General features: G+C 40.6%; 1 protein-coding gene across 1 annotated transcript in view; it reads left to right on the top strand.

Moving 5' to 3' along the window:
• The window catches only part of fam189a1 (family with sequence similarity 189 member A1), a 55083-nt gene extending 40788 nt beyond the window's left edge, over window positions 1–14295 (top strand). Inside the window, exons 3-12 of the mRNA XM_049717912.2 lie at window positions 3792–3902; window positions 5264–5395; window positions 8044–8151; window positions 8882–9042; window positions 10022–10157; window positions 11081–11159; window positions 11225–12001; window positions 12147–12218; window positions 12657–12964; window positions 13479–14295. Coding sequence (XP_049573869.1) covers window positions 3792–3902; window positions 5264–5395; window positions 8044–8151; window positions 8882–9042; window positions 10022–10157; window positions 11081–11159; window positions 11225–12001; window positions 12147–12218; window positions 12657–12964; window positions 13479–13676 — 2082 coding nt within the window. The 3' untranslated portion in view covers window positions 13677–14295. The remainder of the gene's footprint in view (window positions 1–3791; window positions 3903–5263; window positions 5396–8043; window positions 8152–8881; window positions 9043–10021; window positions 10158–11080; window positions 11160–11224; window positions 12002–12146; window positions 12219–12656; window positions 12965–13478) is intronic.
• The last annotated feature ends 621 nt before the right edge of the window (window positions 14296–14916 follow it).

The raw sequence follows: 14916 nt of genomic DNA, 5'->3' as shown, positions 1-14916 counted from the left end.
GATCACACAGTGAGATCATTCACATCTTATAACTCACTTTGTCTGATTTAAATAAACAGCGGCAATGCATGAAACGGGCTTTGAGCAAGGAAAATAGACATTATTGCAGAAATACAATTGTCTATTTTTGTTGCAGACTTGTAACAGCCTTTTTGTTGGCGTGAGCTCTAAATGTTTATCTTTAATCTGACTTTCTGAAGTGACATTGATTAAAATTCTACTCCAAAACACATCACAACTCATACATGTTTATGCCTCATAATTGTATATTTGAAACCCTCCTAATCCAAAACATCCTTTGGTCTTGTAAAATAGATACATCTACTAGAACTGCCAAAACCAAATTATTTTATCCTGTGACAGATATGGAGAATCACAATGACACACCTGAACCTTGGGTCTTGGACTGTAATCTATGAGTGGGTGTCATGTAGATTAATAGTGATTGTATTGTGGTGTGTTGTCCTCTGCCGTGAGTGTTAAATGGTGTGAAGATGACATGCACTGTAAATCTACCGCACGCTCCTCAAGTGTATTTCCCATTTGGCATGCAGTGTGCAGCTCTACAGTAATTAATGACAAGCGGCTAAATGGTATGATGTGATCATACATTGTAATGAGAAGAAGACGTCGGTGTGCCACAATGTGTGACAATCATCCCAGCACAGAAAAGGATGGAGGATATGGAGGTGACCCTCAGGTCACATTGGCCAGGAGAGGACTGTTCGTCTGCATACCTCAATGATTTATTGTGGATTATTTTTACCATTGTTGTATATGCAATCGACAAAAGTAGTATGGAATTTATTAACTGTCCAAACGTGTTTTATTGTAACAGGCTCAGAGGACCTCAAACAGTTTTATTTATTTATTTATTTATTTATTTATTTATTTATTTATTTATTTATTTATTTATTTATTTATTTATTCAATTAATTTGATTTAATTTGATTTAATTTGTTTGTTCATTCATTCACCCATTCATCATTTGTTTAGGAAGCTGCTATGTTTACCTACTGAAACTTAATGAAAATAAATCGATGAATAAGTCCACTTTGTTGCAGGGCAGTAAAAGCAGGAATTGAAAATGATCATCAAAAACAACACAGAAAATTAGACAATAAACCCGTTGAAATATTTTGTTTTACAACCTTAAATAACAAAGCATACACAATTGGGCTTATTAGTGACTTTAAACGAAGGTCGAGAAAAAACTGCATGCTTTTGTTATGAAAGTGATGAGTAAAATTTGTAACTGAAGCCTAGCCGAACAGTTTTGGCAAGAGGTTAGGATAATGCTTATCAGTGAGTTTTCTTCAATAATATAATAAATTATACCAAAAGAGACAAGCAGTTTGGATTTTTTTTCTCTCCAATGGCACAATCGCTCTTGCAGGCTTTTCGATTCATAGCAGCCATCTGGGGAGGATCAAGAAATCTTATTACTTTTATTACTCATGAGCTCAATCTCTTGATACAGTCTAGCACAAAGTATTTCTTGGTAGACTGACTCGTATTTAGTTTCTCCACAAATATCTGAATTGAAATATACAAAGGTGAAATATGATCCAAATATAATATGTCCATCCATCCATCCATTTTCTGAACCGCTTAGTCCCCACGGGGGTCGCGGGCGTGCTGGAGCCTATCCCAGCCGTCATCGGGCAGTAGGCGGGGGACACCCTGAACCGGTTGCCAGCCAATCGCAGGGCACACAGAGACAAACAACCATTCGCACTCGCACTCACACCTAGGGACAATTTGGAGTGATCAATCGGCCTACCAAGCATGTTTTTGGGATGTGGGAGGAAACCGGAGTGCCCGGAGAAAACCCACGCGGGCTCGGGGAGAACATGCAAACTCCACACAGGGAGGGCCGGAGGTGGAATCGAACCCGCACCCTCCTAACTGTGAGGCGGACGTGCTACCCAGTGCGCCACCGAGCCGCCCAAATATAATATGTTTAATTCTAAAACACTAGTCCTGCATGTAGCATATTTTGTCATCCCACCGGTCATAGACAATATTTGTTAAAAAAAAAAAAAATCACAACTTCAAAAGAATCACCTGGAATGAAAAATATCAATGATAGGGTGTCAGATGAAAGGACTGTCCAGACTCTTTGTCCCTCTGAGTCATACCGGTCAAATATTAATAACTGGTCCTTTTTATGGCACAGAAGCTACTCATTTTTATCCAGACACATTTTTTATGTGTTTGTCCTCTAAAATAGGTTCTTGCCTAATTGTATACGGACATTAAGCATTGAGGATGGAGATATTAGAAGGTCTCTGTGTCTCTCGTGTCTCACTGTCCTTAACCTTGTAATCACATCATCCGGAAATTGTGGCCATCAAGCTGATGTATTATTAACCAAAATCATCTGCAGAAAAGGGTACTCACTGCAGGATTGCATTACCAGAGGTCACACAAAAACCCTCATCCGTGCAATCTGTACCAAGTTATTATATAATGTATATTTTCTGACTTTATATCACGTATTTTTTCCGCTGAAAGATAATCCAAAACTCATTCCAGGTAAAAGAGAGTCAAGCACGCTGTACCTCTCAAAATTGTTCCAGTGAACATCATGCAAACCAAAACTCATCTTAAATTGGACATCAATCAAATGTCGGGACAGGTTCCAATTCACCTGCACCTTAGAAAATCAATGGATAGATGCCCCCAAGAGTGTTGGGATTTTTGCTCCAATACGGCTGCCCCAATGCATAAATCAAAACTCATAATGAAGAAGTGGCCGTTTTTTCTTTTCCTGTTTGTTAAATTTCTTCTTATCAGCTCTTCTCACCTTCGACTAAAACCAGTAGACTTTATTTTTTACTAATCAGATTTCCGACTGTGCTTTTGTGAAAAGCACTTCTCTTGTATCCGTCTGCCAAATGCTTCACCCACTTACTTACTTCCTCCACCAGCTTGCTCTCTTTCTCTTCTTGTGTGCACTCAACAACTTTACGTCCATTAATATTTGCAGGTACAATTGTTTGCCACAGTTTTACTTTCACAGTAGAAAGTTGTCGCTTTATACACTCATACCTGAGTTGCACTTTGGCTTTAACAACTCTGTCCACTGTCTGTTTAAAAACTCATTCTGCTACACTTGACTTGTAATTTGAAATACTTGAATTCCAGCCACATTTCTGTCCAAGCGATTTATATCCATTGGGCTGTCAGCTTAGAAATAAAAACAAAAGCCTTTTGCCCTGTGTTAAGACAAGCTAAGGGAGCGATTGGAATGAAAGTAAAGAGCTCAACTGCTCTATCATTGTTAAGAAATACTAGTGGTTTTCTGCATGTGTGCGTGTGTGTGTGCGTGCGGTGTCCGCATTGGTGTGTGCGTGCGTTCATGCGTGTGTGTGCTTGATAACTGCCTGATGCTTCTCTTCGAGTGCAAATTAAGAATTTCACTGGGTCACAAATCTACACTTTTCAAACATGGTAGGAAAAGGTTTGAGAAGTACTAATTAACAGGGTGAAAGACAGAAATGAAGTGATGAATTTAAGACCAAATGTATAACATTAATTATAACAATCTCCTGGTGCTATGTAAATGCATTTTATGAAGGTTTTGAAGAAGGTAGCGAAACTGCAATTTTGCACATTTTCTTTGCCATCAATCAGTCGCATGAATACAACTGAAAAAAGATTTTTGTTCACTTTGGTGTTCAGTTCCAATTGTGGCAGGAGCATGATAGAAGAAATAAATAGCAGACGACATGATGCTTGACATTTTCCCTTCCTCTGTTTTCCCTTGTTCCTCCTGTGTCTTGCAGATCACATTCTTCATGTTGTTGTCAGCAGTTTGCGTGATGCTCAACCTGGCAGGCTCCATCCTCTCCTGCCAGAATGCTCAAATGGTCAACTCGCTGGAAGAATGTCAGTTGGTAAGACCACATGAGGCCGCTCCAGGGCCTACTCTCCAACTTCCATCTATTCATCCATCTTCTATTTGATGGTGAGAGCTGAAGTACGCTCTGAACTGCTTACCACTCAGACAAGACAGAATGGTTGACAATGATGGCACTAGACAGGTCCACGCCTTCAGTTTTGTGCTGCAGAAGACATGTCCTCCGTGATTGATAATTTGGCAGTCGGCGTTGCGCCTTCCCGGCCTTTCCGGTGGACCATGGCTGTTTTCTATTACAAGTAACCTGACAGTTTGGTTGCAGTAAGGAGACTAGAATTTACACCAGCAAAAAGGAGGTCTAAGTTGTGGTGCAGATGGTATAAGCCGATTTTAAATGATTTGATCAAGGCACATACAGATTCTGTGCTCTATGGATGTGTGTGGTTGTTTTCCATTCATAAATATGACAACGGCATGCGTAAATCCTTCTGAATTAGAGTTGAAATCAATTTAAATTTAAAGAATTTAAAGGGAATGAGGGGAGCGCTTTCCATTGCATTCTAAACAAATCAGCTGTTTTTCCTCCCACAACAACGCAAACACCCTCTTTGCAACCTGCATATGTCTGCAAAAATACCAAAACAAAAAGACAATTCTACCCATACTCACTGTTAGCCTGCGCTTTGTACTAGACTTGCGCTTGGCATGACAATAGGGCCTGAGTCCCTGAAAAAAAATTATTACTCTTGACAAAAGGATCCAGGTGGAGAGGTAGAAAGGTTACAGTGCTAATCTATTGCCAAAATAATCTTCAACACAATACACACCATTTTATGTGATGGATTCCCCTATAGTATATTCTCCGAGCCACACTAACAGTACCAGTGCTATCAAGAGGGCTGCTTTTGCTTATGCTATTTCAACAGGATGAATGGTTCCCATTGGTAAGATATAAAATTAATTTGAGGAGCCATGTTGGTCCCATCTGTTGTCAGGGTATGGTATATATTGAAATAAAATCGTAATGGACTATTGTTCATAATTAAGACAACACAAAGGTTAAAGTCAGGAAAAATAAAATCCCCTTTCCCCAAATTAATTAACCCATCCTTTTTGGGTTCATGTCCTGCTCTTTCTCAATCTGGGACACATTGCAGAGGTGTGCTCGACTTAAATGCCTCCCTGAGTAGCTCCTCATATTTCATTATTCGCTGTGTCTCATTTGTTACACACACGTATCCCTTTGCAATTGCCCTTTCAATGTAAAACAGCAGTACGAATTTTCTACTATTCAAAAGACTAAGCACAACGCCCCACCCTCTGCCACAATATTTGTAGACCACCATGGCTGATGTGGGCATATTGCTAAATTGTCATTTTCTCCTCCTTTTATCCTAGCTCAAGTTTGACAGCGATGGAGTGTGTGTTTGCTGTGAGTTACAGCAACAGAGTTCAAGCTGCAACAACCTTGGAGAAACGCTGAAACTTAACCCACTGAGGGACTGCAATACCATACGTTTACGGCTCAAGGTGTGTATGTGTGTGTGTGTGTGTGTGTGTGTGTGTGTGTGTGTGTGTGTGTGTGTGTGTGTGTGTGTGTGTGTGTGTGTGTGTGTGTGTGTGTGTGTGTGTGTGTGTGTGTGTGTGTGTGTGTGTGTGTTCAGGGTTCCAACGATGTTTACATCCATGTAAAGTGGTTTACCAATAGAAATCAACATGCTTTCAACGAAGGGATGTATTTTCTCAATGCAAACCTCTTCAATGTTTATTTGTGCACTAGCAGGACATGGATGTTTTTGGGTTGTTGCTGTACGCACATAATGAACATGGTTATCACAATACTGCATGACAAGATTTGGTAGATGATTAGTCCTTTAAGTACTGGAATGTTCTCCAATCTCACAAAATAATTTTCTTTGGAAAGGTATCAAGTCCGTTAAAGGGGAAGTCAAGGCAAAAATTTCATCATGTTACACGTGCCCTCCCCCCACACACACTAGTCTAAACACGACCTTCTGATGAGTTAAGCAGCAAAATTCACCCACAAAATGGCCGCCCCTAAACTGGATTAAAAAGGTGGATTTTGCCTGTTTAATTCATATTCCACAAACAAATCATGAATTAAAACATTGTTTTTCGACTAGCTCGGCTGCAGAGAACATATTCTTAGCAAGAATATTTTGGGGTTGACTTTCTCTTTAATGACAGAACTGTTGTTGTGCAACACATTCCACATGGGAACATGTGTGTACTGTTTCCAGTCGCAGATTAATTAGGGAGGAAGTGAAGAATGGCAGCAGCATTTTTCTTTCCCCAAGTGACAAACCTCTTAGCATGTAGGACATAACTCGTCTGGCTTGGCTGCAAGCGCATGATCTCAGAAGATTATTTCGACTGTTGAGCCGGCAAGAATGATATACAACATTTGCCAGTGTGCCTTTATTGTATAACGGCAATCATAGCCATTCTTTTTATAACCCAGATTGATTATAAAACATTGATAACCAAATAAAAGACTCCTCAGGATGAAGCATGCTTTTGAAAAGGGGAAAGAGCAAGTGCATTTATCATAGAGAACATTCCTCATTCAAAGAGGTATGGGAATCAGGGCAATAAACCTTTATTAGGAGTCAAAGTAGTCAGCGCTGTTGAGTTATGTCAAACCAGAAGTTGTCATGATCTGCTCCCCCTGAGTCTTCACCATTACACACGACGGTTATGTTTCTGATACTAATGATATCTTTCACAAGAGCCAGTTCCCCTTTATTGTATAACGGCAATCATAGCCATTCTTTTTATAACCCAGATTGATTATAAAACATTGATAACCAAATAAAAGACTCCTCAGGATGAAGCATGCTTTTGAAAAGGGGAAAGAGCAAGTGCATTTATCATAGAGAACATTCCTCATTCAAAGAGGTATGGGAATCAGGGCAATAAACCTTTATTAGGAGTCAAAGTAGTCAGCGCTGTTGAGTTATGTCAAACCAGAAGTTGTCATGATCTGCTCCCCCTGAGTCTTCACCATTACACACGACGGTTATGTTTCTGATACTAATGATATCTTTCACAAGAGCCAGTTCCCCTTTGCAGAGCTTAGTGGGTCTAATGGGTGCATAGAACAATGACAGCTTTAAAATCAAGACTGGGGATGTAATTCATCATTGAGCTGGAGCATTGCAATAACTTGTGTTAAAGAGCAGATTTTTGACCTTGTGAAAATCTCTCCCTTGATTGTCTTACGATAGGACATCTCTGGGTGGTAATTATGTCCGTAACACTTTTCAGTTTGTTTTGTATGGTGTCATTATGGACAGCATACGCATGGACAACATTATAGCATGCATGCCATATCAGAGCGCTCAGAGCCATGGACGTGCTGAGAAAGGTGATCACTATTGCAATCGTTATGAATTTTATACAATTTTTATGGTTTACTGACCTTGAAGGTGTTACACAAAACAGACTCACACCCATGCATAGGTTCCACTTTCTCCCTTATTTGGGAAAAGACATTGCTCTGGGAGAAACTGAAAACTTACATTATTGAAGTGTTTGTTCCAATGTTTTCTTTACTTCTGATTTTTTTTTCATACTCGATTATTTTATCAGTCTTCTCAAGGCAAATTCTATTCTTTGAGCCAATGTCAATGCAGGTGTTTTTTTTCTATGGTGCCCACCAGGAAATTCATTCATATAATGGTTATTAAAGGTTCAAGGTCTATGTATTTTAAGCTTCAGAGAGTCCTCCTTAGTCTCCTAGCAGTTGGGCACATTTCCCATTGGCTAGACTATGATGGCAATTGTTCATGAGTTTAGTCCTCCAATATAATAGACTATACTATTACATTTGACCTTGCACTGTCATTGTAGTCGAGTTTTGAGTTAAAGTTTATGGAGGTCCTTGTAAGAACTATATAATGCTCATACTTTCAATTTTCAGCAATTGTTTCTCTAACTCACTCTTTTGGCATTCAAAATGTATTTAACAAAATGTTTGCATTGCTAATGGCCAACCACTCTGTAAATACTGCACACCTTATGTATTGTTGTTGCATTGACTGCTCTTTATAGCTTTGCAGATACAGTGAACGCTTCCTGTGCTAATTTGACATCCGTACTTTATCTTCTTCCTTTTCAATCATCTCATCATTTCCTCCTCCTGTTCCCTCTCATAGGAGCTGCTGTTCAGCGTATGCGCCCTTAACGTCATCTCCACTATTGTTTGTGCCCTCGCGACAGCCATGTGCTGCATGCAAATTGTCTCTACTGATGTGCTGCAGATGGTGAGTGTGGACAATTGCAATGGGAGGTGGGGTTTTTTTGTTTTGTTTTTGTTTCGTTTTTCGTTATGCTTTCAGCGGCAAAATGATCGCTATCTTCTTTGAATTGACTTACACAATGTGATTCCCATAGTCTGCCCCAAGCCTGCAAGAGATAATTAAGTTTTTGCCATATGACAGCTGCCGCATGGACCAGTGTCCTGTCCTCTTGCAGTAGAATGAAAATGTGCATAGAATGCTTAAACCTTTCATCATTTGTTCTACCTTTCCTGTCGTTTTATGTGGAGCAATAAAACGATTAGCAACTGCTTAATATCCCTCGCCATGAGGGAAATTAACATGACCAAGTTAATTTTCACACCAAAAATGGTTATTTAATTTGACTGCACAGATATAAAATAGGTACAAAATGATATTCTGTGCAGAAAAACAAATGGTACTGCACCTAACTGTAAGGCAATCCTGGGAAAAGCATGAATGCAGACTGTTTGCGGAAAAATTGACCTCTTGGAAAAGTCCATATTTGCCATTTTCCATGCGCACTTCAAATATTGTAGTAAAAAAAAAAAAAAAAATCGTGTTGAAATCATACTGCAGCTTGGCAGCGCTTCATCACTGAAACAACAGCAAAATAAACTTTAATAACTGAGGGAGATGCTGTGGGGACTTTATGGTTTGAAATAACAAACAGGGCCTTCTTTAACGAGACCGTGTCTCTTTTGTTACATTTCAGTTTATGCCGCACCGAACAAGAGAGCTAAATGCTGATTGTATGACTCCCCATGGAACCATCCTCCACCAAACACTGGACTTTGATGAGTTTATTCCTCCCATTCCCCCACCGCCTTACTACCCCCCTGAGTACACATGCACTCCATCAATGGATGGACAAAGGTGAGAAACAAAAGACCTCTCATTAGTATCCCATTATTTTTATTGCTTATAAGGTGCTTCCTGAAATGCAGTATGGTATACGGCAGGCGTCGGGAACCTATGGCTCACGAGCCAGATATGGCTCTTTTGGTGACGTTATTAAAAATAATACAATAATACACAAAATAAAATCCATCCATCCATCCATTTTCTGAACCGCTTAGTCCCCACGGGGGTCGCGGGCGTGCTGGAGCCTATCCCAGCCGTTATCGGGCAGTAGGCAGGGGACACCCTGAACCGGTTGCCAGCCAATCGCAGGGCACACAGAGACAAACAACCATTCGCACTCGCACTCACACCTAAAAAAAATCATTGGTCTTAATTAAAATGCATGCATTTAATTGTATCTAGCCTAAAACATGGGCATGTATGGCTCTGTGGGCCAAAAAGGTTCCCGACCACTGGTATACGGTATGACGGTAGCGGCTGCTGCTCATTCAAGGAGGGGAAGTTCAATTTTTCTCCCAACCTCTGTCGTAAATGTGTTTTTTGATTTATATGAATATCCTCACCTTTCAAGAAAATGACCCTGTTGAAAACATTCATGCTATGTGCTGATGTACAACTTAGTCCACTTGAGTTTATTTGGTATATAATATTTATACTTGACTGCCATTGTTATATTTCACTCTTATAGACATAGAATAGAAGTAGTAAACAGTTTTTGCAACACTTTAAGTATTTTTTTCAGAAACAAATCAGTCATGGTTTCATCAAATGAAAAGGCAAAACATATTCAAAAAACAAAGCGGAACAGACTTAAGATAAAAGAGGCAATTTTTTTGTGAAGAAATAAGAGTCATTGTGCTTTTTAGATATGATTTTAATACATTATGTGCTATTGATTGCGGTATGGAAAACGTTGCTCATTCTGATTGGCTGTTAGCGACCAAAATGTCTGTCTGCTCTGTCAGATGATATGACATTATGTTCTATACAGAGGCCTGCATCTGGACTTCCCCCATTCTCCCTTTAGTGCCATTTATGGGGTGCCCATCAACAGCCCCGGGACACTATACCCAACTGACCTGCCCCCACCATATGAGTCTGTGGTGGGGCAGACTCCTGCAAGCCAGGTGAGAACAGTCACGACCTCCCCAAAAGGCTTTTTGCTTGGCTGGTTGAGAGCAGTGCCAATCCGATGTTTGATCCCTGCCCATTTTTCAAGTACCGTGTTTTTCGGACTATAAGTCGCGTTTTTTTTTTTTTTTCATAGGTAATACAGCAAAAAAAAAAATGTTTGTGCTATACCACAGGAAATACCAAAGGCAGTTTGTTTCTAAATCTTAAAATGCATGGAATTGTAGACAGACTAAACCATTCAGTACACTTTTTACTCTTCAGTACACAGATTACTCTTTAGTCTTATTCTGAGGCAAGTCAAGCTCAACGTTCTGTGCTGCTAATTTGGAACATTTTCAGGAACTCTCCCTAGAAAGCAACACTTTCCCTGAATTCATTTTATACAGCTAAAAATACAAGCGTAAAGACTGCCACACTGTGCTTTATTTTCTTTTTGTGCCTCATTCCAATTTCCAAATTTTCATGTGATCAACTCTGAAATTCAATGTTGATTAACTGCACTCAAATCTAAATATAAAATTGATGAAAAAAAAAAAAACAACCAAAATAGAATAGCTAAATGCAAATAAGTTGCAGATTCCGGCAAATAGCAGCAGTTTCCAATTCAGATACTGATTAAAATGTGAAAAGAATAACAATTTGAGAGAACAAGAAGCATGTCTGTTACCATCTTGCGTGTTCATTAGAAGCTTGTTATTCCATTATCCTTGAGATGAAAAAGAACATCATGACGCGATGGTGGTCTTACAGTGCCCCCTACTGGTTTTGTTTCTTATTGAAAACCACATCCAAGACCCAAGGTTCTTTCTCAACTGGTCTTACACACGTCCAAAAAGGCACATTGGAAAATGATCACACTAAAACAGTTAGCAAAACTAAAAACAAAGTTATTCTGCTAATAATTTCCTCCTGACAGGTCACCACCAGTATCGAACAACAGGCGACTGAATCCAGTTTATGTGACAGAAATACAACAGCAGGACTCAGCACTCAAGGTAACACTTTAATTAAAAAAAATATGTCTGTCTCTTATTACTGATCATATATGTCACATTTCCAGCCTCTGTAGACAGCACATCCCTGATGGTGTCAGAAGTTGCTGATCACGACCACACTTGCTCCTCAGAGGACTTGTGTTCTCTCGAAGTCCAAGGCTCAGATTCCTCTCCATACAGCACGCAACACACTGCACCGACCGACGGAAGCTGCATCAGCCTTGAGCTTTGTACACGCATACGCTGCCATCATGGCTTGTCTAACACGGACGCTCGCCCCAGTGACACTGGGTTCAGTGAGTCCTCACATACCCAAGAGTCCCTTGAACGCTCCCCGGACTGGTCCTCCGAAAACTACAGCAATTTGGATCAAGAGGATTCTGCAGACAACTCACGTGCATATGAGGAACGTAGGCCCTCTATGCATCTTTGTGATGAGCTTGCATCAGCCAAGCATTTGCCAGAGGAGCCACCAAAATTATCTCCGCATTCCCTCATTAAAGCACGAATGATGAGCCGGAAGCTCCCGCTGGCTGTCGCTATCTCTCCACCTCCGCAGCCTTGCTCCCCTACCTCAGTGGCGTCCTCTGGGGGAACATTAGCCATCAGTCCCTTAGCTCCCTCTCCCTCTCCATCCCCTCCCAGCAGACTACGAGGCCCCCGGTTGTGCTTTAGTGTTTGGTCCGCCTCCTCGACTTCACAGCCCCCCTCTACCTCATCTCAAAGTGGGCGTTCACCCGCAGAGAGGCCCCGAGCGCTCCGCGCCGCCAGGAGGTACCACAAGCTGGCACGTATTGTCCGTTCCACCAGTGACCCCATCTCCTGTTCCTCCACTACTGGAAGTAAGAGAGATTTTTTTTTCACCTCAAAACTGCATCTCAACAATATCACCCACGTGTTACTGTCAAAACACATAGTGTGTCTTCAGCTAATTATAGTGGACTTATTAGTTTCACATTTTATGTTGCTCTTTGTCTCCCTCTTCAGGAGAGTCTTGTGTCTCCACATCTGCAATTAATGCTTCAGGTGGGGATTCCACTCATACATCACCAGAGCAAGGTAAAGTGGATGGATGGATGGATGGATGGATGGATGGATGGATGGATGGATGGATGGATGGATGGATGGATGGATGGATGGATGGATGGATGGATGGATGGATGGATGGATGGATGGATGGATGGATGGATGGATGGATGGATGGATGGGCTAGGCGGGCGGGCGGGCAGTTGGGTTTGGATGGACGGACGGACGGATGGATGGATGGCAAGGGTGCTGCTACACTATGTCGCTTTCATATTTTAATGCGCATTAACTGTAATCATTGTAATATACAGTATGTTTGTGTCAAATCAGTATATGGAAATAAACCAAGGCCCTTTTCATACTAATCCGCACCATGTGTAGATTTACAATCGAGCTGCACTAAAGATGAAAACTGTTACAATTTTTTTTTCTTTCCCAATGCACATCTGTTATCATTTGTCTCATCTCCAGAGCAATCAGGCATTTCAGTGGAAGGCATTGGAGGCAAACCAAGATCTGCCAAGAAGCAGCCAAAGGAGAGCAAAAAAATAGACCTCCACCTTAAAACACGAGCTTTGCAAGCACATGAACGACCACAGTCACTGGCAGACCTCAAAATGTATAAAGACACGAAAATATTGGTGGCCAAGTTCCTGGAGCATTCAAGCTGCAATTTACCTCCTGAAGTGCAGCAAGTTGTCAACAACATCAAGTGTGTCATCAAGTCAGATGAGAAACACATGGAGGAGGCCATATTCAGTGCCAATGTCATAGATCAGGTGAATTTAACTTTTTGGTTCTCTCTCGCTCCCTCTAGCCGTGTGCGTTTGTGTGTATGTGTAGGAATTTCAACTAATATTCTCGTTGGTTTATTCTCTTTACTCTGGAATTTTCTCAGTATTTATACTGACGAAAGCATACAGTGACTTAAAAGTGCATTAACAGAAGTTATTTTTTAATTATGATACATGTTTCACATTGTGTTGTTGCAAGCCAAGATTTGAGGTCGAGACATGCCGCTGCACGTGCAATGAAAACAAGGAGAGCAACAGTCACCAATGCCTACACAATTGTGTGCTTAATTACACGTTGTAAAACCAGTTTTTCTCTATAATTAAAAAAAAAAATCTTTATTACAAAGTGCAACAAAATAATTGTTGTGAGTTAACAGCTTGTTTACGGCTCACGGGACAAATTAAGTCAATGTTAGTATTACTTCTGGCTTGTTGGTCATTGTATTTCAAGTTTCTCTGTTACGCGGCAACATGCTCATGTTTCTATGTCGGTGCCCAGGTGATGACACAGTGCATCAGTGGCAGTCCCAGGAAACGTGATCAAGAAGATCTTCACCTCCAAAGCTGCGGTGCTTTGAGTTCCTCCCCTTCCATGCGCCGTCCCAAATGTCGCCCTCCAACTACCGACACCTGTACCAATTCACTGGACTCGCCTTCATTTGAACAAAGCCTTGACTGCAGGGAAACTATTCTCTGACCAGCATCTTCACAAGGACCCGTGTCTAAGCTATGAGGGCGTTTCAAAGTGCTCATGTTGCAGCTACACTGTGCTGTGTAGAAATTCATAAGCGGTCTGGCATCCTGAGGTCACGTTTGCGCTGTATGACTGTGGCGTAAGAAAAGGGGAAGAGGCTCAAACTTTATCTCCTGGAGCCACAAGAGTGTGTGCACAGTCATTAGCAGAAATAGTAGCAAACTCAAACTGAGCCTGCCTGTCTGTAGTGGCTTTTTTTCTCATCAGAAAACAGAATGTTTCTCCCTCAGGGGATTTTTTTACACTGAGTTTCATCAAAATGAAACGAATTGCCGCTAAGCTGGGATCTGTCATTCGCAGACAAACGATATTGTGTGACTGTATTGCTATTTTTCTTGTCCTTGTGTGAAAACAGGAAGAATATTATAAATATAAAATATTCAACTGTGAACTGGAGAGAACGGGCTTAATGAGCCAATGTTTGAAGATTTTGTGGAACTGTTACTGATGGGGTGGTGAATATTTTGTGGTGCCGCTGGTTCAAAAACATTACAAACATTTTAACTTACCTCAGTGTTATATTTCTTATCAGTGTTCCAATAAAAGATGAGTTTGTATCTTTTGATTTTTGTTGTTATTCCATTGAAAGTTGTAAATCTTGTTAGTTACTACATTTTAGACTATAGTTTCAAGTGCTTTTTCCATTGCCTCTTGCTATGTCACCTAATTTTTTTTTTTTTTTTTTTTTTTGCTGTCATGGAAATATCTGCAATATCAAAATCACTTACATGGGATTTTACTTTTTATGTTAATATACCGTAATTTCTGGACTATAAAACGCACCTGAATATAAACCGCACCAGCTAAAATTAGGAGAAAATCCCGTTTTATTCATAAATAATCCACACCGCAGGTGTTTTAAAAGAAATCTTATAGTCCAGAAATTATGGTAAACATAGTATGGTATTAAAAATCAAATGATTCAAGTTATTTTTTTCATTGTATTTATATATTTATTTTTGTATTTATTTATCCATCCAGCTATCCATACCGCTTGTCCCCACAGGGGTTGCGGACGTGCTGTAGCCTATCCCAGCAGTCATCGGGCAGTATGCGGGGGACACCCTGAACCGGTTGCCAGCCAATCGCAGGCCACACAGAGATGAACAACCATCCACACTCATACTCACACCTAGGGGCAATTCGGAGTGCTCAATCGGCCTACCATGTATCCTTAAACATC

Source organism: Syngnathus scovelli, chromosome 4 (assembly GCF_024217435.2).
Source record: "Syngnathus scovelli strain Florida chromosome 4, RoL_Ssco_1.2, whole genome shotgun sequence".
Taxonomy (NCBI): Eukaryota; Metazoa; Chordata; class Actinopteri; order Syngnathiformes; family Syngnathidae; genus Syngnathus; species Syngnathus scovelli.
Note: the sequence above shows the minus strand (reverse complement) of the source record. Positions and strands in the feature narration are given on the sequence as shown.